This window comes from Vicugna pacos, chromosome 5 (assembly GCF_048564905.1).
Source record: "Vicugna pacos chromosome 5, VicPac4, whole genome shotgun sequence".
Lineage (NCBI taxonomy): Eukaryota > Metazoa > Chordata > Mammalia > Artiodactyla > Camelidae > Vicugna > Vicugna pacos.
This window is the reverse complement of record NC_132991.1, coordinates 80,156,154-80,181,080: the sequence shown is the minus strand read 5'-3', so window position 1 is coordinate 80,181,080 and position 24,927 is coordinate 80,156,154. Positions and strand designations below refer to the sequence as shown.

General features: G+C 42.1%; 1 protein-coding gene across 5 annotated transcripts in view; it reads left to right on the top strand.

Annotated features, from left to right (window-relative positions):
* The window catches only part of NHEJ1 (non-homologous end joining factor 1), a 78,168-nt gene that overhangs the window by 31,491 nt on the left and 21,750 nt on the right, over nt 1-24,927 (top strand). The window contains exon 6 of one of the 5 annotated variants that reach the window (XM_072961683.1): nt 22,172-23,065. The exons of the other annotated variants lie outside the window; for them this stretch is intronic. Coding sequence (XP_072817784.1) covers nt 22,172-22,306 — 135 coding nt within the window. The 3' untranslated portion in view covers nt 22,307-23,065. Of the gene's footprint in view, nt 1-22,171; nt 23,066-24,927 lie in introns of those variants that run through there. 5 annotated transcript variants of the gene reach the window in all.

The window sequence follows — 24,927 nt, the reverse complement described above, 5'->3', positions numbered from 1 at the left end:
TTGGTGTCATGTTTGAAAGATGCTTGGGACCTTAGTACCCACAGGAAAATCAAGACAGTAATAAAAGGGATGAAAACAGAATTTTTAAAAAAGTATCCAAGGAAAATGGGATTAATTGAGAGAGTAGATTGAGTGGTAGCTCGTTCTTTTAAATATGAAAACTTAGCACCTGTAGGATGTGCTTTTCTGCATTTCATTCAAAATACTACAAGAAAGGACGAACTTGAATTACAGCAATAAGGATACAGATGAAGTAGTGAGAAGAATTTTCTGCCAGACTAGAATTTTACCAAGGGAAGCTTTGGAAACTCCCTCCCTAGAATTCTTTAAGAGTCTCTCCCTAACGACAGGTGTAGTCTAGCCCTGCTGGAAACAGTTGGAAGGCAAGATTAGGATAGGTCATGGCTAGTCCTAAGATTCTGTGGTTAGCTCTCTACTCCCCTCAATTTCCTGGTTCATGCTAAGGCCTATCAGAAGCTTCTTCCTCTTCTACCAGATGACAATACTTTTTATGGAGCCCCACATATTTCCTGTGGTGACGTTTGGGAAAATAACTTGTATATGTCAATCCCAGGCATCCTCCCATACTTTCTACTAAATCTTGAGGTCTGAGGAAGCTGACCTTGGAAGCTGGCATGCAGTTCCTAGAGTTAGGTCCAGGAATGGGTTTTAGGAAAAAACACTTCTTCATAAGGAATTGAGGAAGGAATACTGTTGACAGTTCTTTTTCTGTACACATCCATTGACCCACACTGTATATCCTTCCTTTTGTATCCTCTTATATTTCTTCATTCTGTCTGTCACAAAGTTTGTTTAGATTTTTGATCTTTGCTGTTCACATAGATATTCTTTAAGATGACTGAGAAATTGCTCAGCTACCTTAAAGAATCAGATTAATGATGCTAAAATGGAGGCTCCGTTAAAGTTGTAAACCTGGATGTCTTATTTACCACTGTACCTTCAGCTTGTGCCCGGTTCATAGTAGGTGCTACAGAAATATTTGTTAAATGGATGAACAAATGTTTATATTTGTGAGATGAACTGACTTCTCAATGAGCGTATTGCTTATTAGAATGTTTGCCCAGACCATAGTGAGGACCACAGGAATGGCAGAGCAGTGTGAAATATCTAAGTCATTGCTCATTGGTGACACTGCTTTCATTCTACTGTTTAATGACAAAGGATCATGTCATCTTGGTGCAAAATTAGAATTCCTACCTAAAACCAAGAAAACCAAACAGTGTTATACAGAAATAATTTTAAAACATATTGAATTTTATTAAGTAGAGAAAGCGCTTGTTGAGTTTTCACAGCTCTCAGATCAGCAAGATTGGTGGAGAAGGAACTTCACAGACTAATGGTTGCTAGGACTGGAACTCAGAACCTGGTGAGAAGGTTCTAGCTGATTGGAATTCCTAAGATGTCGATCCCAGGGAATAGGAGAAGCTTGGAGCATTGGATTTGTCCATTGCTTCCCATGGAGTTATTCCCTTTGGTAGAAGTTATGGTTTCTTTTCTCTTGGATTCCATTCCTATAGGGCTTACCATGAGTTAAAGAAGGTGAATTTGATGTCCATTCAGTTTTAGAATCTAATCTACTCAGCTGTCAGGAGGAGACAGCAGGTGGCGCCATTGTCCTACTTCTGCTGGCTTGGAAAGGACAGGAGATGGAGAGAGGGAAGGGTTCTCTCGGGGACAGGGAGAGGGGACTGGGAACCCCAGCTGTTGCTCAGGTAAGAAATCCTTGCGGGTTCCGTGTCTGCTTGCTCCCTGTCACCCAGGGTCTGTACCTCCAATGTCCTACTTTGGCTAGAGGATTGGTGAGGAGAGGGGGATACCAGCAAATCCAATCGTGGAAGAAGAGCCCATTCACTTTCTGTTCCTGGCATGATTATGTCTCCTTCAGGGCCTGATTCTATCAGATGCCATGGTTTCTGAGGCCCTTGCCTCATTCTATGAGCCTCTTTTTTCTTTCTGTGAATTTCTTTCTATCTTTTGACGAATATCCATCTTAGGACACATTTCTTGTTTCAGAACACTTTCTTCATGGATAGATCTCTTTTTTCCACCTGCTTCCACCCTGGTTTCTCTGGGAGGCTGGCAGAGGGTTTCAGGGAGTGGGGAATGGAGAAACACTGGCCCCTGGATGAATTGAAACCAGAGGTGCTGATCAGGAGGGCGGAGGAGGACAGGGAAAGCTGGTTCATTAGAGGCTCTTTGGTTCTGAGAAGGAAGCAGGACACTGTCCAGACTGTAGGACACCAAAACAGAGTGTGAAAAGTCACCTCAGGATCTGCCAAAACTGAGGCTATCTCTTTGGCGTCCACGTGCTAGAGCAGGCACGTCTCCCCAAGTCCGACTGGTTCCCACAGCCTGGTTGTTAGCTCTCTTCTCGCATTGTCCCTGACGCCCCTGACTTCCCCACTCCCTTTGCAGACCCGCCGGGCTGTCTCCATCCTTCATTCCTTGAGCTTGTTCCGTGGGCCTCCCCCCTTCCCTGGGGCGGGTTTAAGGGCTGGGCGGAGCTGTCCGCCTGAATCCCCTGTGGCCCCTTTGGTTCCTGGTTCTATATATATCCCTGTCCTTCTCTGCACAGGGTTTGATACGGCTTTATGGGCATTTCCATCCGCTTCACAGGCGCAGCCATCACAGAGGCGTGTTTCACCCGAGAAACCTCAGCGGAGCCTGGCCTGTGGCGGACTCAGTCTGGCCCCTGAATCAAGGCTCTCTTCTCTCCCTGCCCTCCCCCGTCCCTCCCCCTCCGTGTCCCCACTGCCTACCCCCAAGTGAATAACAGAGCTCTGGGGAGCACTCAGCCTCATTGGCAGAGCATTTTGGAACTCCAGAGACTCATGGAGAATTCTTTAGTGTCCCTTTCTCCACTGAATTAGTCGGGGCAGGTATGAACCCTGACTCCTGGCTTAGACTCTGCTGTAAGAGGGGAGTCAGGTATTTCTTGAAAAGAAGGAACACAGTGGGTGCTGGCAGGTTCTCTAGAGGTGTAAGAAGAGAGAAGAGCCTTTACGAACTGAGGCTGGAGGAGCCAGTGGCAGCCTAGTGAGGAGGGTCAGAGGCAGAACTGGTCATGAGTTCAGAGTGATAAAGGGACCAGGGTACTCAAGACAGTGGATAGGAAAGAATATTCCCCCACAGGTCTGTCTTTTGGCTTATTCTCTGGCAAAGAGAGGAAACGGTGGACTCTGGTTTAGAAAGGGAAAGTTTTCTTAGAATAAAGGGGAAACCTGTTAAGTAGGTTAAAATTTGCATGGGCAAGCAATAGACCCCCCTCCCCCAATTTTAGGATGTTTAATAATTATCCCAAATAATCATTATAGCTACTGGTTTGGGGGTACCTGTTGAACACGAGGCCCTCTGACTATACATCTCGTTGTCGCTCTTCACTACCTTTTTATGAGTCTGTATTTCCCTGGTACGGAGAGTGAAACTGAGATTCGTGGCATGTAAGTTTCCCAAAGTCACATAGCTAATAAGTGATGAAGCCAGCTTTCAAAGCCAGTCAGCTAAATCCAAAGCCCATGCTCTTCCCAGTACGCTGTGCTACCTCCCTACAGAGCCCATAAGAAGGTGACTGAGCTGATTCTGACTTAATTTGTGGTCTGAATAATGTTTAGTCTCTTTCCGTTATTTAAAACTTCGCAATTCCACGTGGTTCCCTAAACCTGACACCTGTGTTTACTCGTGAGTTTCCCTGACATTTTGGCTGATCTTTGAGCCTGGGAATTCCCAGGACACCAGGATGCTTGGCTGTGCCTCATAAAGGACTGGCATGTCTATGTGTGCATCTCTTTGTTATTATCCAGCCGAGCTCAGGCAAGAAGGCAGCTCACTGTTGTTGCCTAGAGGCCTTCATCCCTGGCTTAGAGACATCGGTCCATTTGTGACTCTGCTGTCCAGAATGGCCTGGCTAAGTATTTTTTTTTCCCTCCGATGTTTACTGTTCTTTCGTGGGATTTCAGATTTCCATGATGGCGGAAGGCTTGTAAAATGCAGGGGTGGGGAAGGGTTACTGTGGCAGGAGCCTGGGCCAGGCCAGGTCGAGCCAGCAGCACAGACAGCTTTTATAATAGTGTGCAGGGCTAGGAGGCTTGTAAAGGCGATGCAGGCAGATAGGGGGATAAATCATGCAAGCAGCGGGCAGGGTGGTGAGCCGAGGTTAGGAATTAACTTTGTGTTGGATGGAGCCCAGGTTGTGGGATGGGAAGAGAGGCCTCTCCTCTTTTCCTCTCCTCTCAGCTCTGTTCTTTGCCTCTCCTTTCTGTTGGCCCTATTCACTGCAGGCTGTGACATGTTTGCCCTAGCCCTTCCTGTCCCTCCTCCAAGTTGCCTGAACTAAATCAACAAGGGAGAGGGTACCCCAGAGCAAGGGAAGAAAGTACTTCATGCTTCTATCAATCAAACTGCTTTGTTCTCTTGCAAATGTGGAATGGAACTAGCTGACCTCTTCCTTCCCATAGCCATGTGTATATTAGGGTACCCATCCCTAGGTCCTTTTGCTTGTTCTCATGCGTTATGGTTTTCACCTTGGAAGTGGACCTGAATCCTTTGGGATCATAAAGAAAGCAGAAAATACCTGTCTAGCTATTCTGAGGTTCTCCATCTGCCTGAGCTGGGGTGTAGCCCTTGACTGGATTCTTTTGAGGGCTGAGGCGAATCCAGATAGCCTCATTCTGGAAGTACATTTGGATGACCTCATTTTCTCCTGGGGGTCTCTGTGTCTCATGTGTGGAAGTGAGGAGGGAGCTGGGAGCAATGCAGAGAGAGGCCACATGAGTGGTCAGAGTGGACTTTGTGTATGAAAGAAGTTGAAGTTAAATTTTCTCTGGAGACCTGTGCATGTGTATATAGCGGCTGAGAGTTAAGAGGTGGGTGCTTATTGCAGGGATAGTGTTTATATGGCTCTTCAAGTCAGAGCTATATCTATTACAATCTTTATTCCTCTGCACAGCCCTTCATGGGATGCTTTGCAAATTGTGAGGGATCAGTGAACGCTTACGACTATCTGCTTTGGCTCTTGATTGGCACAAGCAGTCAGCCCCTAGGCCCTCTTCTATTGCTCCCTCCCCATCAAACATCTCCCACCATAAACTGTCCCTCTAATCATCACAGCTTTCAAGTGGATGGCTCAGCCCAAACGAAAGTCACTGACTGCATTTCTTGCTCCCCAGATCTGTAATAATAGCACTGCCACTTTTCTTTCTAATTGGGCCCTAATTGAAAACTGGTTGCATTTGGACTTTTCTCCTTCTGTTCTGCTTTTTAGTTCCAGTGGTGGAAAACATTCAGCTGAGGTTTGGGTTTTTCCTTTCTTTCTCCCCCTCATTTTTCATTCTCCTTCTGCTTCTTTCTTCTTTTTCTTTTTTTTTCAATATGGTGGGATTCTTTTGAAAAGGCTGTCCCCAGCCTGTTGGATCCCCACTCACAAACCCCAGCCTTCTCCTAGAAGACCGGATCTTTTCAAGTGGTTTGCATTGAACACGTCGGAGGCCCCCAATGCCTGTGACAGTTTCTGTTAATTATAGAGGCTCTTTCCCCCTCTCACATTAGTCAAAGGAGTTTTGTGTGTTTTAACAGCGTTTTCCCTTGGCTTGAATAAGACTCTGTTCAGATGTTTCCTAGGGCTGGTGAGTCGGCAGCACTCACTGGTACCCGGTAGCAATGTTTCCTTATTTACTTCTCTGGGGCTTCAAAGATTACTGGGGAAAGGATGCTTCCTAGTGTGCTTGAAATTTAGTTGTTTCTGGGTTATAGACATCATTCTTACACAGTTAAAAACTTCTGCAGTGTCTGAGCCTCAGATAGGAGATAGATGTGCACTTGTGTGTGGAGGTGTTCTCCAGTCTGTAGGCCTCTGCTTTGTGCTTTCACTCTGCTCCCAGACTTATCCAGGCCTGTGGAAGAGTCCCCTTCTTGTCCTTGTTGTTGGGCTACATCAGAGCATTTCTGGGGACCCTGGCTGCATTTTGTATTTCTTAGGCCTATGTAAGCATTACCCTTTATAGGCCTTTGGAGCATTTGCAGTGCTGTCATCTTCAATCTTATGTGCCCTTCTGTCTGGAAGCCCCCAAGAAAGACATTTTGCTTGTTTAGTCAGACCAGGGCATTCTAAGTAGGCATCAGCTGTGGTGCATGAACTGTTTAGGGACTTCTGAGAGGTCAGTCTACCAGCTTGACTAGGAGAGAGCAGGAGATCACTGAAACAAGCAGTATTCAACTAGAACTCTATATGGGGCTGCATTTTGCTGCATTTTAGGAAGCCTGGATTTAGTCTGGGAGGGGGTCAGTAGGGTCTCACAGGTGGAGCTGTGGGTAGAGGGTCATGAGACTCCTCAGGCAAAGCATCTTTGGACATGTCACTTCTAATTGTTGGTTAATAATCGCTTGTCCCATTGTGGGCTTTATTGTTTTCTCAGAGATTTACTTAGCTGTGAATTTCTCCTTTAGAATATTTTGCTTTTGAAGATGCTTATATTTAATTCCTGCACCATTTTCTGAGCCTAGACACCTCCCTGTCTGAAGCATTGATTTTATTTGGATGAGAACATTGAGGCAGGAGGATCTTGAAGAGTGATAGATTGACAAGTTCTGTTCAGGGCTTCTCCTAGGAGTTTGGCACTTAGAGTACGGATGGACTTCTTTGAAATGTTAAATGAATGACAGTCTTAATTACGATAACTCCTATTTCCCTTTTTTCTGGAAGTACGGAATACTTGAAAACAATATCAGTTCTGGCAATAGCTTAAAAGGTAAGGAATCTTAGGCCCCTACAGAGAAGGTCCACTAGCTTGGCTTCTCCAAAGTTCATAGAAGATGGAAATAAAACTTACAGAGGGGGAGTCCTTTGCTCATGGGAAAGATCGGGGTAGAGTGAGGCAAGGACTCTTTTCTGTGAAAGAATAACAAAAGCTCCTAGAGGCCCTGAGTGGCTGGACCTGGGGGCATGTCACTTCTCTGGGGCCCCTGCAAAAGGACAAAGCCATAGAAAGAGGGTTATGGAAATTCATGATGATTCCATTTTAAAATAAATTCTTGGATCAGAATTCAGGGAAGCTGATTCCCCATATGGAGTGTAATTTTCCCATTCTCTTCCCCTTTTCTTTCCTGTCTGCCTCCCCCTCCCCAATTTGCTTGGAGTCTCTGGATCAGCACATGTTTGGGGCACCAAATGCAAAACATCTTCCTGTCCTGTGACCACAGAGACTGCAGCGTTGGAAATTCTTCCTGAATTGCTGACATGGTTGTGCTGTACATTGTTTATATTTTATGACACACGTTTAACAATATAAACTGTAATATATTAAGGTAAAACATTGAACAAGTGAAGCAGAGTCAAAAGATACTAGTGACTTCTGTTTGGTTAGCACTGGGGAGGTAAAGGACTTTAATTTCTTGTTTGCTGAAGTGATAGACGCTTGTCTATCCCATACTTTTAAGGCATGGAGTGTAAACAGAGTACCACATAAAGGCACAGGAGCTTTCTTTAAAAGTGGTGACTAATTTCGGCAAAATCTATTTATGTATTGTTCAAAGTTGAAATACTTTCACAATTGTGATTCTTGGTGGCACAACTTGTGGGGAGGATGCTGCCATGCCCTATGGAGAGATTGGATCCAGACCTTTTACGTTTATTATTATTGATCAATTATTGATTTATTTTTTAAATGTGGAATCCAATTTTAATTTACATTATATTCATCCAAACTCCTACACAAATACTCAACATCAACAACTTGTGAAAGTCCTGAGTGTAAAGGAAATTCTAGAAGAGGGTGAAGACATCAGAGGTTCTGTGATATTTGTTCCTGAAAAACTTTGGGTTGCCAGAGATCCGCTTTCAGGGAAATAGTATTGGAGTCCTTTCTCCTCCTGCTTATCTGGACCTTTTGCAGCTGTGAGTGTGGCTTTTGGAGCCTACTTCAGCAAGCTGGCCTCCCTGTTATTCTGCAGCAAGGGGAGATTATGTTTATGCCTTTAGGAAGCTTTTACACGAGTTCAGGGGAAGCTCAAGCTCTCCCTCTGACCACTGATTTTGCTCTTAGACTGCAGTTTACTGGCAGTTTGGAGCATAAAGATGCAAGTTAGCTAGGGTAGAATTAATAAAAGTAATGATTTATATCTGTGCAGTGTTTGTAGTTGGCAAAGTGCTTACACTTCCACTGTGTTTTGATTGTGGTCTTTGTAAATTAGGACAATGTTTTTATATTATTACCCCAATTTTATAGATGAGGAAACTGGGGTTCCTGAGTTTCCCAAGGTTACATAACAAGTAAGCAGCAGAGCCAGGACTCAAACCAGGTTCGTTTAGATTGTTCCACTAGGTTAAGTTGGTCACCTGGTCTTCTACCTTATGACTCTTGGTTTGATCAAGGGCCAGGGTTCAAAAGGATAAGCTCCCCAGTGTTCTCTCCATTCAGTTTCAATCTCTGTTGTATTTCTGACTATTTTCAGCATTTTTTTTCTTTCTGACACTTCCTTTTCCCTCTCTATCCCTACTTTTCTGACCCCCTACTTTCAGAGACTGCCTTATTTGCTTTCCTAGAAATTCCTCTTTTAAGGCTTTTGGGAACTTTGACCTACCAGTAGTAACTACATTTAAGAGAGTGTTTAAAATGTCTCCTGCCCCCTCTCATTCATCCCCCACCCCCAAAGTGTGGCCTCGCCCCATCCTGCCATCATGCTGGCCAAGCGCGTGGGGCAGCTGTGGTCAGTCCCATTTATAAAACTGGTAAATATGGGACCGGTTTCTGTCCCCTCCAAAGGTCAATATTTGTGCAGAGTTTAATTTTAACTTAACAAGCAGTTGTTTTCTGCAGCTGCCCTGGTGTGTTGTGTTGTGTGTGCTTTCCTTTTCCCTCCTTCCCCCGACTGTGTGCGCCTGTGTGTGTATGTGTATCTGTATCCACATTGTAGACTTGGTCTGGTCTTCAGACCTGCAGCCCGCTGGCTCAGCCAAGCCCTGTCTCATAAAGGACATTTGGCCTGAAGAGAGCTCAGTAAAGGGCAGTGAGCCTAGCATGTGGCGATAACAGACTTTTTCTAGGGGTCAGGGGACAGAGAACACATATTTAGTCTTCAGCAGTGCTAATGTCACCATACCTTCTTTTGCAGGAGAGATTCTAGAAATGCGAGATTTGAGAGAAACAGTCCTTTTTTAAAAAGTCTACATTATCCCTCCTCCTTGGCTTTCTAAGGAGTGTTAACCCCTTATCCAAGAATCCAGGATTCTAATTTTGGTAGCTACTTCTTGGATAAGATGAAGGGAACACATAAGATAATCTCTTAGGGCATCTGCAGCTTTGAATATTTGATGGTTTTGTGAATAATACAGCATCAGACTGGGTATCAAGAGTAAATTCTATTCCAGTTTCTCGCTTTAAAATCATTTAACAGATGATTTTTGAACTAGCCATTTTCCCCTCTGGTCCTTAGTTAAGGGGATATGACCTTTATTCCTTAGAAGGATTTTGTGCAAATGGATGAGATTTTATCTAGAAGAACTCTGAGCTGTTTAAGTACAGAGAAATACTTTAATACTAAGCTCGTCTTACCTACCTACCTGTGCCCCCTTTCACCAAGGTATTTGTTTTTTCTGCTTGTGAGCGTGTTCCTGGCTTGGACAATTTCATCCAACAGGTGATCAGCCCAACTCCTCAGAGCTGCAGGATCTGGAATGGAGGAGGAGCTCCGGCATAAATAGTAGGATGTATGCTCCAGCCTCGGTGGCCACCTCCTTACTCCTCCTTGAACATCCTAGACGTGTGCGCCACCTTAGGACCTTCGCACTTGCTGGTCCCTCTGCTCAGAATGCTCTTATCCCAGATACCTGCATGCCTGGTTCTTCCTTTTCCTCCAGGTCTTTTTCTGTTCTGCCTTCTAGCTGAGGACTTCCTGGCCACCTTAGCAAAAATTTCACCCCTACTTCTACTGGTACTTTATATTGCCTCTCCCTGCTCTTATTTTTCTCCTTAGCACTTATCCTAACCCAACATACCACAGATTTTACTTTTTTATTATTTTGTTTTCCTCCCCTGTGAAGGCATGGATTCTCAATGAGGGCAGGGATTTTGTGTGTTCTTCGCTGGCTCCCCAGTGCCCCTGGAACAATGTCTGGTACATATAAACTCTCAGAACGTATTTGTTGAATACATGGAAGGGAGTGAGGGAAGGAGAAATAGGTTCTCTAAACTGATGATTCTTCACTGGGGGTACAGAACCCATAGAGGAGGTGATCAGAATGATTTGAAGGCCTTTTCAAGCATTCATACCCTTATAGAAAAAATTCTAATATATGCCCCCACCCCCACCCGCAGGATGGCTAAGTATCATTGCATAATGACGTGTAGTTACCGATGAAAATATTTAGTATGCCTCATGTATGTTGGGTGGAAAAAAAGTTGAGAACCACTGTCCTAGGCAGGCTGACAGGCTTGTCCCCTCCTGGCTTGTGAATTGTAGGCAGCCCTCATGGTAGGAGGAGATTTGTTGTTTTTCTCCCCCTTCCCAGCTTTCCCTACCTCCTATATGCCCACAACCCATGCTTCCTTGCCCCTCCTCTTTCCTTTATTCTCAGCCAGACACCCACCCAACTCCAGCACACAGAGGCTGCCTACATTGTGAGTAGTTGTAGTTAGGACACAGAGAGCCCTTGACGGCAGCAGGCACTTCTTGTGACATCAGCTCTGTGGCTTTAGGGGGAAGGCTGTGGCTCCAGGTCCCCAAGGGAGGGGGCTGTTTTCCTCTTCTTGATAGTTCACGTTGGTGCCCGTCTGACTTATAAACTTTAATGGCCAGTTTTAAAGGTTACTGCCATGGGGCACCTTTGTTGCCAGTTTTAGTTTTTTAATTTGGAAACTTTTTTCCCCTTGTGGTCTTGGTAGGAAAGATTTGGGGCCATTTGGGGCTGGGAATTGGTATTTGTGGGTGATGATGAGATAGCACTGCAGCATTCTGGTTCTGGCTCCAATAACCAGAATCTCTGGCATATTATCCAGTGGCCCAAATGAACCCCAAGATGAGAAGGGGAAGACTGACATTGGGATATATAGTCTTAGGCAGTATTGGCCAAGGATGTAGAGGGTTGGGAGCTTGTTGAGCTGTCTGAAAGAGTGATAACCATAGTTTAGGCACTGGAACACTGGAAAGGAAGCACTTCTCCCTTTTATTCTTAAGCCTCTTACCTCTTCCTTCACCTCTAGTCATAATCCTTTGCTCTGAATATGACATCATTGACAATGGTCAGGTTTAATTGGGATAGAGACCAGGCTTCAGATTAGAATTGATAGTTGACAATGCGGGCCATTGGTGGTTGCCCCAGTGTGGCATGGACACAGAACTAACACAGAAGACTTCACTGAGTCTTTTTGCCAAGTCTTTTTGCTATTAATCTTTGTGAATTTATTGAAAACAAAAACCAAAAACCCCTTTTCTCCACTCAGGATAACCTCACAAAACTTCACATGTCAAAAAAAAGGTCATTCCCCTTCTCAGAATCATCTGCATTCCTAGGGGAAAAGCCATATTATAGAATAATATGCAAATAATAGCATCTTGGAATCAGAAGGGATTATTTATAGAACTCTAATAAAACTGAGAAGTATTTGGGTACTTTTCTTATTGTGGAGTAGTAATACAAATAGATGGGTAGATAATCTAACAAATAGACCCTAAGAAGGGGCAAGCATGCCAATCCATGGATGCTTAGACGCTTACTCAAAGAGATAGGCTCTTTATGGACTGTTGGCTGGTGTCCTTGATAGCTAAAACCCACATCTCTCCTCTTTAGTGTTTGAATGGGTTAGCCTGAACTCAGGATTCAATTTTGGATGAACTTAAAATAATTCAGGAAATGATGCTGCTATAGAATAAAGGGATGCTCAGCCCTCCAAGATATGCAGTACGAGGGGAGACCCTTCAGTACAATTTTGATACCTTCCACAAGGCATATAGTTTAGGGTCTTGGATTCAGATCTTACTCCTGGCTGTTCTTCCTGGGCTGGACAAAGCTGGATTGGTTTCTTGTTCCCTGTGTTGCAGGGCGGGGGAGGAGGTGTGGGGGTTGGCTCGGGGCTGGGCCACAATTAGTGACCTGGAAGCTGGGTTGGGCACCCAGAGGCTATAAATAGCAGACATGGAGCAGTCGCTGAGCGGACTCAAGCCCAGCCAGACTAGCCGCGTTTCAAGTGGTCTGGGTGGGATTTTTTTTTTTCTCTGTTAACCATTTGTACATCTGGTTTCCTCAGTGTTGGTGGGGGCAAAGGAGGAGGGCGGGATTGTGAGCAGAACCAGAAGTTCATGTGTGGAGTAGCTTTTTGGTTAGTTTTGCCATATGTGTATCTTGAAGCTTTTGGGGTCCTTAGGGCTAATAGGCATCTGGGAATAACAACGGTGGCTGCCGGAAGATAATGTCTCAGAGCAGGACATGTGGTATGAGAAATGCAGAAGTCCTACAGGGCCTCCGTAGGTAAAGCATGCTGGGTGTTCCTGAAGAGGGAGAGAAGTGGAGTCTCACGTGGAGCCATTCAGATTATTTGGGAAAAGATTGGGGCTTCTTAGTTCCCAATACTTGATGAAACAGGCCCTCTGTTGCATCCAAGCCAATCTGCTCACCTTCCTCCATACAGGCATTGCTAATTCGTGCTTAGCTGCATTTGTTCTGTCTTCTGGCTTGGACTTGAAGTCAGAATACTTCAGGTTTTTTTATTGTTGAAATATAGTTGACATACAGTATTATGTTAGTTTCAGGTGTACTATGTAACGATTGACATTTGCATACATTATGAAATGATCACCATGATAAGTCTAGTAACCATCTGTCCCCATATAAAGTTATTACAATATCACTGACTGTATTCCTTATGCTGTATATTGCATCCCCATGGCTTATTTATTTTATAGCTGGAGGTTTGTACTTCATAGTCCCCTTCATCTATTTCTCCCCCCCCTTACTCTTCTCCCCTCAGGCAGCCACCTGTTTGTTCTATTTACGAGTCTGTTTTCATTTTGTTTGTTTTGTTTTTTAGATTCCATGTGTAAGTAAGATCATATGGTTTTTGTCTTTGTCTGACTTATTTCATTTAGCATAATACCCTCTAGATCCATCCATATTGTCTCAAATGGCAAGATTTTATTTTTATGGCTGACTAATATTCCATTATATATCTATACCACATCTTTATTCAGTCATCTATCGATGGACGCTTCAGTTGCTTTCATAACTTGGCTACTATAAATAATGCTGCAATGAACATTGGTGTTACTTTTGATTTGAATTTCAGTTCTTCTACTTATTCATATGTCACTTGGGCATATTATTTAAGCTCCCTGGGCTTCTGTTTAATTCATCTGCCAATGAGCAATTTTGCTAGAATAAGTTTCTAAGTTTCCTTCTAGCTTTTGTTAACATGTGCATTGATTTCAGTCAATCGATTTCTATTTTCCTTCTTCAGGAAGAAAATTCACCTCTCCCAGGAAGCCTTTTCTGTATTTATCAGTTCAGTCTTACCTTCCTCTTACTTCATAGACCATTAGCAGTTACATAAATAATTTATCCTGTTTTCTCCGGCATATATCATATGCTTCTTTGCAGTTATTTTCTTGTTATTTTCATATATTTATATTTTGTCTCTTCAAGTAGATTACAAGTTCTTTGAAGCAGGAAATTATATCTTCTCTATCTCTACCACTCACCGCACTTAACTATGAATGTTTTAGGCAGCATGGAAGCCCATGAACACTTCTCTGAGAGGCTGGCAGGCAGACTTGGAGGGGAATGAGAATAGGAAGCAATGAATATGCTTTCAGCAAACTCCACTTTGAGAGGTGACTTTGTTAGAGTAAAATGGGAAACAGCAAATGAGAGCACAGATGGGAGATTTCATGTGTTTTACTGAACCACAGAATTCCAGTCTGATGCTTTGCTAATTCTCCTCCCTACCTTTTCTTCTTTCATCCACTCTTGAAGGTGCTTTTACTTATGGGTGCAGTCTAAATCAGTGGGTTTTGGGACACTGCTTTAATAACACGGAGTATGGGGCTATATTTTTGCATAGTGGTAAAAGGACTTTCTGTTCCACGCATAGGCACTTTGTATTAGGTTTCAGTTCTAGTGTCAATAATCCATCTGTTTGTAGACCTCCTTTATGCCTAAAGATGAGGATAATAACACTTGTTGATATCTGTGAAAATGTATATGATATTGTTTTCTCAGTCCAAGGAGAGCAGTGTCTCTCCTGGTTGGCTTTCCCGTCCCAAGGCTTTGATCTTCCTTCCCTCATTTCATCCTTTCTCCTACTTTTAGCTCTTTGGACCAGGCTAAACAATTCCTCCCCTCTTGGGTGTTTACACTCTCCCAATGTTAGCAGAAGGTTATCGTGTCCAGTCTCAGACATTACTCAGGCCATCTGCCTGGCTTAAGCCCCTAATCGCTCCTTTTTCATGCTTTTCTTCCCCACCCCAAGTTACTAATGTGACTCTTCCTGGAACTCCCCCAAACTTATCTCTACAGTTTTGGTGCCAGAATGCCCAATACTGGGCACATGAAACAGACAAGAAAGAGGCCATTTCTCTAATTTAAAGGCACCTCCCTGCCCTGGGATTTGAAGCAAAGAAGTTAGTTTTCTTGGTATCATTTTTCTTTCAGTTCATTCACATAATTAACATTTATTGAGCACCACTTATATGACGGCTTCTTGTTAGGCACGAAGAATATCATTCTATTTTATTAAACTTAGAAGATGTTTAAGTAATGACTATTTGGAAGGTATTATGTTATAAGATGGGGGTTCAAGAATAACTGAATCCAGAACTTTGCCCTCAAGGAGCTTATAACCCAGTAGAAGGGTCCCAGATACATAAATACTGAACTATAATGTGGTGCAGAATGAAATGAGAGCAAATATGGGTCCAAAATGTGCTTTGGAAGAAAAGAATAAAGTAGGTTTGATGTTGGCTCTTTGAAGGAGGCAGGGTTGTGGACTGCAGGAAGGGATCAGGAAAGACTTTGAGAAAGAGAAGAAATTTGAACTGGACCTTGAAGGATAAGAATTTCCCTAAGTAGAGAATGTGAAAAAGGACATTAGGCAGAGTGAACAACATTCATTCTTTCTTTCCAGAAGTATTTTTTGAGAGAATGGGAAAGGGGCATATTAAACAGAATAGCATTTATTTGTTCTTTTATATATTTTTGAGTGCCTACTATGTGCCAGTCACTGTCCTAGATGCAGTGATGGAGCAACGACCAAAACAAAGTCCTTGCTCCCATAGAATTGACAGTCTGGTGAGGTGTCAGAATGAATGTGGCATTTTTTGCCTCTGTCCCCTTGCTAATATCACTCATTATACTTCTTACTGTACTAAGTCCTTTGAACTAAAAAAGATCATGTCTCTTAACTCTCTGAGCATTGTCGTCTCCGTACTTCGTGCCATCTACGTCCTTCTAGATTATTTCTTTTTAGCTAGATCTTTGACACATCAGTAGTAACTGAGACCAGATTCTGCACAAGCTTTAGACAGTAGTGATGATTGATACCTTTGATGAACACCCCATGTCATTGGAAGATTGAGGTATTTTATATTTTATTGTTATTTTTATTTTACAACATACTTTCAAATTCTTTGAAAATTGATAATCTGCATATGTAACAAATGGTAAATATTAAACTAGAAAATGTGATAAACCAGAATATTCCCTTCTCAATCAAGCATGTCATTGATAATCCCATCATGTTACCTTAGCTGAATCTTCTCCATTTCTTTTAGTTACTGTGCTGATTCTCAGGGCCCATCTTATACCCGGCTGATGTGTGTTTCTGTTTTATCCATGGTCTCTTCATGGCTTTAGGCCATTTTAATTTGGTCAAGTTAAGCCTTTCTTCCCAAGTCTGCAATTGCCTTTGCCTCAATTCTAAGAGAGGCTGACAGTAGGAATGAATCCAAAATTCCATTCATTTTATATTCACCACATCTGGGTTTCTTTTAGCATCATTTTTCCCCTTGAGAACATTTTCAAGGTTCTCCTAATTTTCTAGTGTTTTTTTTTGGTGGGGGTGGCTTTTGTAAGATTACTAAGAAGTTTCCAGGACTGATTATCTAGTCTTGAGTCTGTTTATGTGTATTCCCCCTTCTCTACCACCTTCTCTAGTTTAGTAAAATCATTTTCTTTCCTTTCTTCATTTACTCTGTAGTCATCTTATTCTTGAGACCTGAGATGTGAGTGATACTTATCCTCTGTTCCCCTTTGTTTCCTGGGGAACCATTGATTCTCCAAAGAGTAGTTCTAATATATCTCGCATTCTCTTATAAGGCAACCCTCTAGGTAGAGAAAGCAGCAATTAGTTTTCATGTCTCTGGATTTCACTACAGCAACTACCCTAGTTCCAGCAGTTGTGAAGATCTCTAGCTAGACTTTTGCGGTTGTTAACACCATTCTCAGCCACTAGGGGACACACCGTTTCCCTTAGCTCTTGTGGCCTAATTGTGGGAGAAATCTCCCTTTTCCTTTAGTCGGTCTGTGTCTGGTCCTGGGGTCACCAGATTCGGCCCTGCAGGTTGTGTACTGCACAACTCTAGTGAGTTCCATTCATATAAAGTATGATGCCCTGGAATCATGCAGTGTAGTGGCTCTGCCTTTAGTTCAGCCAAGACAATCTCAGTATTTTTTTTAAACCTTAGATAAAACAGAACCCAAAATACCAAAACCAGAACCAAAAAAAAGTTTAGGTAGGAATTAATTCTTCCCCACACTATCGTATCATTCATATAAAGAATGTAAGTTCTACTAAACAAATGTCTTCCATTTGTCTGCTCTGGAGTTAGACGGACCTGGGTTCAAATCTTGACTGTATCACTTATTGGCTGTGTAACTTTGGCTGAGCAAGTTACTTTTAAGTTGTCTGAATAGGGGCTCCAGAGTCAGGTGGTCTGGGTTCAAAACCTAGTTCTACTTAGTTACTAGCTGTGTGATTTGAGAAAGATACTTAACCTATCTGGCTTCAGTTTCTTTTTCTGTACCATGGGCATATTAATGCAATCCATAGAGTTGTAAGAGCTCAATAAGATAATATATTTAGTTGCTTTTCATGGTGTCTGGCCACATAATTAACACTCAAAAGTATTGGTTATGTGTGTAGTTATTTTTATTCTCGTGTTTCTTTCCCTTTAGCAGTCAGTATATTTAATAAAGATGGTATCCCCATGGTTCAATATTTATGTGTATAAACAAATTTTGAATTCATTTTCATTATTCTAAAACTGACATATCCTCCCCCTCCAAAACAACCAAACAAACAAAACAAAAAGGAGTTCACATTAAAACAAGAGTGGATCTTCTCCTACCAGTTGGCAAAAATTAAGATTGATTATTATAGCTTTGGCAAGAGTATGGGAAATTGGGCATTCTGTACATAATTTTATTGGGAAGGTAAATTGATACATTATGTTTGGAGGGCAATTCTGGCAGTATCAGGTATATCCTTTAATCCAGGAGGTAGGAATGTAATCCGTAGAGATTATATTAACATGTGAAGACGTGTACAAGAGTGTTCAAAGCAATGTTATTTATAATAGGGAAAATTGGAAACAGTTTAAATGCCTGTTATATAAATACGAAAAAGTTATGGTTTATCCATTTAGTGTAATACAAGAAAGGCATAAAAGGAATGAGGTAGTAGTAGGGAGATTATAGCTCAAGTTGTAGAGCACATGCTTAGCATGCATGAGATCCTGGGTTCAATCCCCAGGATCCCTTCTAAAAATTAATAAATAAACCTAATTAATTACTTCTCCCCCCCCAAAAAATAATAAAAATAATGAAGTAGACCTGTCCATACCTTGACAAGATGGCCATGATATACTATTAAGTGAAAAAAGCAAAATGCTTAAGAATATGTGTAGTGTGATCCCATTTTAGAGGGAAAATCACCTCTGTGTATATATGTTTATATAAGAATAGAAAAAAGTCTGGGAGGATATATACCAAATTGTTCACAGTGGTTACCACTGAGGAATGGATTGAAGATGAAGAGAAAGGGGTCTTTGACTTTTACTTACATACTTCTGTAGTGTTTAAACTTAAGTGTTAAGTGTAAACTTAAGTGTTAAGTCAGTATGTTTTCTTGTAATTTTTTTAAAAAGAAGAAAAATAAATGGATGAGTTTACCCAGCACCAACTCCTTATCCTGCAAGAGTTCTTGGCCTTTTCTTAGCTTGGTTAGTTTAGCTTCCTGGGCTCACTGGTCCTGGTTCCTTTTCCCAACCCTGTCTGGCTTGGCAGGTATCTTGAGGTTGGGGGGTAATTCTCAGTCCCTCTGGGAATTTATATTCTAATTCTCTTCCAGAGTGTAAGCACTAGATCAAGTCCTCTGGATTCTTGGCCATATTTCATTGCTCTTTTAGATCCCCTCTGGCTCCCTTAGATGGCCATAATTTCTAATCTTCTAATGAGGAAAACACTTTCCTCACTGGCCCCAAGAGTTCTGCTTAGGGCTTTAGGCCTATATGCTCTAACCTTACACAAACTTCTCTCTTCTTGAAGATTTCCTTAGGTCCTGAACCCCTGAAAACCCTGTTTTCATCTCCTGAAAGATATGTGTCTGTCTGGTTGACCTCCTAATATTAAAGCTGGTGCTTTTCTTTGGCGAAGCTTAGAGACTTATCCTTTTATTCTAGACTGGTTCTAGCCTAGGGTTGTTAATTATAGCGTGACTCCTAGTGGCATGTACCATATTCCCAGCAGATTCTTACCTTTTGTCCTCCTTCCTGACAAAATAACAGAAGGCTTCCTTCTTCTCTTGTTTTGAAGATTTGTGTCCTCTATACCACCACTCCCCTTAGTGGACCTCCCACTGGATTCTACCTTCCAGTTTGAGGAACACATCTTGCATTTCCTTATTATCCCTTTACCTCAACCCTTCCCTAGTTCCTGAACCCTTCCACTGAGCCTTCTGGAATTAACAGTCCATCAGCTGCAGAATCTTCTTTATCTTCAGCCTCTCTTTGGGCATTTCTTTCTCCTTCTTGCTCAGAAACCTGGCTTTCCCCTGAGGATGTTTCTTTTTTACATCCCTCTCACATGGTGGCTGTTTCTTCTCCCACGGTCCTCTTACCACTGAGTATGAAGGTGAGATATGTGTCCTCCTCACTTCTCCTTGCTGCTTTCTCATTGTTCTCCCTCTTCTTCCCTAAAAAGCCTAGCTTTGAATCTCATGTCATGAGTGGTATCATCCATTATTCCTCATTGTTGTTGTAATGTACTGACTCTTAGTCATTCCACCTCATTTCTTGAGGACTTTAGCTCCTGAGTCACTGCCACTTTCTCCACTCCTCTCTCATTATCTTGACTTCTGCTCTGTCTCATTCACTGATTACTATGGACATAATCTAGAGCACTGATTCTCAACAAGGGGAGATTTTGCCCTCAGGGAACATCTAGCAATGTCTGGAGACATTTTTGGTTGTCACCATTTGTGGTGGGGGTGCTACCGGCATCTAGTTTAGTGTGTAGCATCCAGGGACACTGCTCAACATCCTATAGTGCGCAGGATGGCCCCCAAGATAAAGACTTGTCTAGTCCAAAGTGTCGGTAGTGCCACTGTTTGGAAACTGCTCTAGGGTCTACTCTGGTCTTTGTCATTGCCAATAATCTCAATCCCTCCATAATCTCAATTTTATACATCCTACATTCCAGCCATTTCCTTTTCTTATCATTCCAGCTCTTTTTCTCTACCTTGACTCAGCATTCCTTTAATTCCACAGAAACCTTCAGTCCATTGATCTTACCCTCTTTTTCATTGTCCTAATTCCTTTGATGTCCTGCTTCCTTTCCTTACCCAGCTTTTATGGTCAATCACTATAATCACTTCCTTAAATGCACTCTTGATTCTATTGCCCGTGCCTTGTGTTGTGTACTGTTAAACCCAACTTTCTACCTCTTTCATAGCTGCATTTTCACCCAAATGTAGTCAGAAAAAAAATAATAATCAGCATGCTGACTAGTGTCATTTAAATTCTTGACCAAGAACCTCAAATGTACCCTTAATACTGCTGGGCAGTCATATTATATTTCCCTAATCCCCATCATTCTAGATGACTGTTTTACACTTTCTTCTCTTTCCTTAAGTTTCCATCACCTTAAACTTGTTTCATATTTTGCTGGGGGAAAAAAGAAGAATCAATACAAAGTGAACTGTAACAGACTTACCCCTCCGCCTCTACTTACTGCAAACATCTTATATACCCTCTGATACACTGCCGTTCTATTTGTTTGCATGTATAAATTAGCCATCTGCCTATCTAAAAGTGGCCTCTCTCTTTGTGAATTAAATTCCATGTCACCTACCAAGGAAATTGCTCCAGTAACCTTCCCTTCTCTAACTTTTTGTTTTCTGTAGGTTTATCATATTAACATACAAACGTGCTATTATTTTTCCTATCTTAAAAGTTCTTCTCTTGGTGCAGCCACTATCGAGAACAGTATGGAAGTCCTTTAAAAACTAAAAATAGAGTTACCATATGATCCAGCAATCCCACTCCTGGGCATATATCTTGAAAATATGGGAACTCTAATTCGAAAGGATAACATGCAATGTTCATAGCAGCACTATTTACAGTAGCCAAGAAAGACATGGAAGCAACCTAAGTGTCCATTGACAGATGACAGATGAAGAAGATGTGGGGTTTGTGTGTGGGTGTATGTGTGTTTGTATTACTCAGCCATAAAAAAGAATGAAATAATGACATTTACAGCAACATGGATAGACCTAGATATTATCATACTAAGTGAAGTGAGTCAGACAGAGAAAGACAAATATCATATATCACTTATATGTGGGATTAAAACATGATATAAATGAACTTATTTACAAAACAGAAACAGACTCACATAGAAAACAAATGTATGGTTACCACAGGGGAAAGGATGAGGGGGATAAATAAGGAGCTTGGAATTAACAGATACACATTACTATATATAAAACAGATAAACAGCAAGGTCCTACTGTATAGCACAGGGAACTATATTCAATATCTTGTAATAACCCATAATGGAAAACAATCTGAAAATATATATATATATATATGTATAAAACTGAATCAATTTGCTTTATACCAGAAACTAACACAACACTGTAAATCAGCTATATGTTAATGAAAAAAAAAAAGATTTAGGAAAAACTGAAAAAAAAATCCTCCTCTTGATACCTTGCTTGCTCAGTAGTTACTACCCTACTTCTTTGTCCCCTTTGCTGCAAAACCTCTTTCAGGAACTTTCTATTTCCATGATGTTTAACTCCTCTTTTATAGTTCTCTCTTAAAAACCATTTCAGTGGGGTTTTGACTCTCATGCTACTAAGTCATTCTTGAAAAGGTCACTACGGGTTTTCTCGCTTTCTCAATCCAAAAGCCAATAGTTAGTTCTTGATTCTCTTCTTTTTTAGTCTATAAGCAGCCTTTGATACGGTTGGTCACCCAGTCCTTCCTGATACACTTTCTTCATTTGGCTTCCAGAGCTGTGCGCTTCCTGACTTTATTTTCTACTTTCTAACCAGAAAGTCTCCTTTGCCAATTCCTTGTCTTCTGCACTCCCTCCGAGGCTCAGTCCTTGGTCCTCTTTTATTCTCTACCCAGTTGGTGATTGCATCCAGTGTCATGGCTTTAAATGCCATTTTCACACCTATATCTCCAGCCCAGATCTTCCCAAACCCCAGACTTGTGTTTCCAACTGCTTGTTCAGCATTTCCACTTGAGAGTCTAATAATAGACATCTCAAACTCAATTTATTCAAATGGAATATTTCCTTTCCATTCTCAGCTTTATTCTCCCACAGATCTTACAAAAGCCACCTCTGTAATTAGACTCAGTGGGGAAGAAAGAAAGTTGATTTGGCCAAATGTTTCTTTAACTTTTCTCCCATGTCTACTGCCCACGTTCCCTTTCTAGGAAGGGACCAAAACAGCCTTTCACATCCCTTGGTCAGTCTTTTCTTTAGATACTTAGGTGCCCTTCTACTCTGGCTAGTGGCCTTTAGGGTGGAGTTGGGGGTGGGGGTGGTTTTTCCCTGGGATGGCTATCAGAGGGAATAAAATTCTTCTCCCCTCCTCTTCCTCTGTTTTGGTGGGTTGGAGGGCCAAAGCCTTGACAGATAATGTTTTATTATCAGCAGGTGTTCCAGATGCCCTGTAACCAGAGCCTAGATTTAGGCCTTCCTTCATCCCCTCACCTGGAGATGAACCCTGAAGTAGCTGTTCTGTTCCCTAAGGTCAGCCTGGTGTCAGGGCTGCCTGTTCTCGCCTCCTAAGTGAGCCTGAGGATAAGGGTTTAGCAAACTCAGTGGGAGTCTTAAACCCACAAGATTATGGTTTCCTGCAAGGAAGTGGAGAGTGTATCTGTTAGGAAATACTTAATTAGGCAACCAGGGCATTCTCTCCTCCTCTGTGAAGCCTGGATCCAAAGGAGTGTGAGATGTACTGTACCTAGAAATGATCCAGACATCTTCTAGTCCCTGGACTGCAGCTGGGAGAGCAGACAAGGAGTGCAGAAATCCTAGGCTCAGGGACTAAGTGTCTCGAGGAGCAGCTTTTAGCCTCAAGCCTGATCACATCTATTTAGGAAAATTCCCTCCTTATCAGACCTGTCTTGACTCCTCTGCAGAGTCACACTGCTCTCTTTCTCCAGAGCTCTCCTCCCACCACCACCCTCAGCTCCCCAGTTGTGCAGCCACACTCCTGAGTCAAGGTCTGATTGAAGTGTATCTTTAACCTCCACTTTTTCTCCTTGTATTCCATCTTTTTCTGGTATCTCTTTAATGCCTCGTTAGGCCTGCTTAGTTTTCCTTAGTCACTGGATTTTAGAATCATTGTTGGACAACTTTGAGTCCCATCCCTCCATCACCACCCAAGCCATGAGTGAGGCAGGTACCTTGTTGTGAATGAGAATTTTGAGCTGAGCTGGTAGCAGATAACTCAGGCCTAGCAATTAACCTGCTAGGACTTCAACTTCCTAACCCTGAAGCCAGCCAGGCTTCTTGGCTTTCTGGGAAGTGACTTCATAGCCAGAATTTTTTTTTTCTTAGAACCTCAGACTTCTTGGAATCGGTGCCCTTCTTTAAACTCAGGGTCCAGGGTGGCCAGGTGCTGGTACAAGTCTGAAGAACGTTTCCCTCAACGAGTTTGCCATGCTTGGACTTTAATAGTCACTGCGATATTGTGTTAAATATGTTTTACTTTTATATTTGGATGTTTGATTTGATTTGGTTTTCACTGTCTTTTAAAATTTTTTACTATAAAATATTTAATACATACAAAGAAAATATATGGCATATATAAGGAATAAAGGATAATAAACACCATGTCTCTGCTACTTGCTGCATTTTTAAACATTAAACAATAATATTCAGTTCCTTGTCCCCTCACTTCTCCTTTCCTGTTTGCCCTCAATGGGATGATTAAAAATAGTGGAAGAGCAATGGGAGAAGCCTTGACGGTCATTCTATTCCCTTATTCTCTGAAAGTGGCCCCAGGCCTACGTCTATCCAGTGGGAATTTAGGCATTGACCATTGGTGTTGCTTTTGTAACAGGAAAGCTGTTCAGGACACAGTTTATCCCCCTCAGTTCTCCCCCCTCAATAAAATAGAATATCTCTTGAAGATGCATCTTCCAAGCAGATCTCTGACAGCTTTGTTTTCTTCTTCTGGCCATTTTTACCTCCCTCTTGCCCTTGCCCTCCCTAAACTTAGAGTTCTACAATGATTTAGATGGTACCAGGACTTCTTTACTGATTTTTTTAATCCTAATCCATTTCATCAGGCTCCCACCAGCTCACTGTCTAAACTGCCCTGGTTTGCCTGCCAGGTTCAGCCACATGGGCAGAAGAAAGGCAGCTTTCCCTCCTCCCTGGGTGTGTTTGATATTAGTAGTATCTGCTACAGCAGGCTCATGGAAATCAGCAGCTATGGGCTTTACAGAATTAAGATTATATGTACTCTGAACTCTTTTTTTTTTTTAATGGAGGTACTGGGGATTGAACTCAGCATCTTGTGCATGTTAAGCACACACTCTCCCACTAAGCTGTACCCTCCCCCTGACATACTCTGAACTCTTAAGGAATTTATAACCCAGTAGGATGTTAATATATACAAATAAACATAGTATATTATAAACATGTCTCAATAAGCTCATTTATTTAAAGGGTTATCTCAGTAATTAACTGTAAGGAAGAAAATTAGCTTAAGTAAAAAGGAAATTTACTGAAATGGCACAGGGAGATCTGTCAATACCTAATTTCAGGCCACCTAGCCATGTCTCACAGGATCTAGAAAGGTAGCATCTTTCTCTGGGATCTTAAGATTGCTCATCCCTACCCCTCACAGCGACCTGCTCGCCAGTTTGTTTCTGCCCCTACAAGCTATTAACTGACATGTGGCTTTGGCTTACCTTTTTGCTAACTCTGACTAGATCTGTGTGGCCTTTCTAAGTGAGCATCCACTGTGTCCAATGAGAGTCTTTCCAGCAGGAATTTTTTTACCCTGGGGTGTATGGATCCTTTGAGAATTCATGTTTAGAATTCAGGGTCTCACAAACTGGGTTGGGGGAAAATTGCATCTTTATTTTGTTAACCTATAACTGAAATTTAGCATTTCCTTCTGTTACAAATGTAAGCAAGATCAGAATAGCTATCATCCAAAAGTCTACAAATAATAAATGATAGGGAGAGTGCGGAACAAAGGGAACCCTCTTAGATTGTTGGCAGGAGTGTAAATTGGTGCAACCACTGTGGAAAACAGGAGGTTCCCTAAAAAGCTAAAAATAGAGTTACCATATGATCCAGCAATTCCACTCCTGGGCATATATCCTGAAAATATGAAAACTCTACTTTGAAAAGATACATGCACCCCAATGATCATAGCAGCATTATTTACA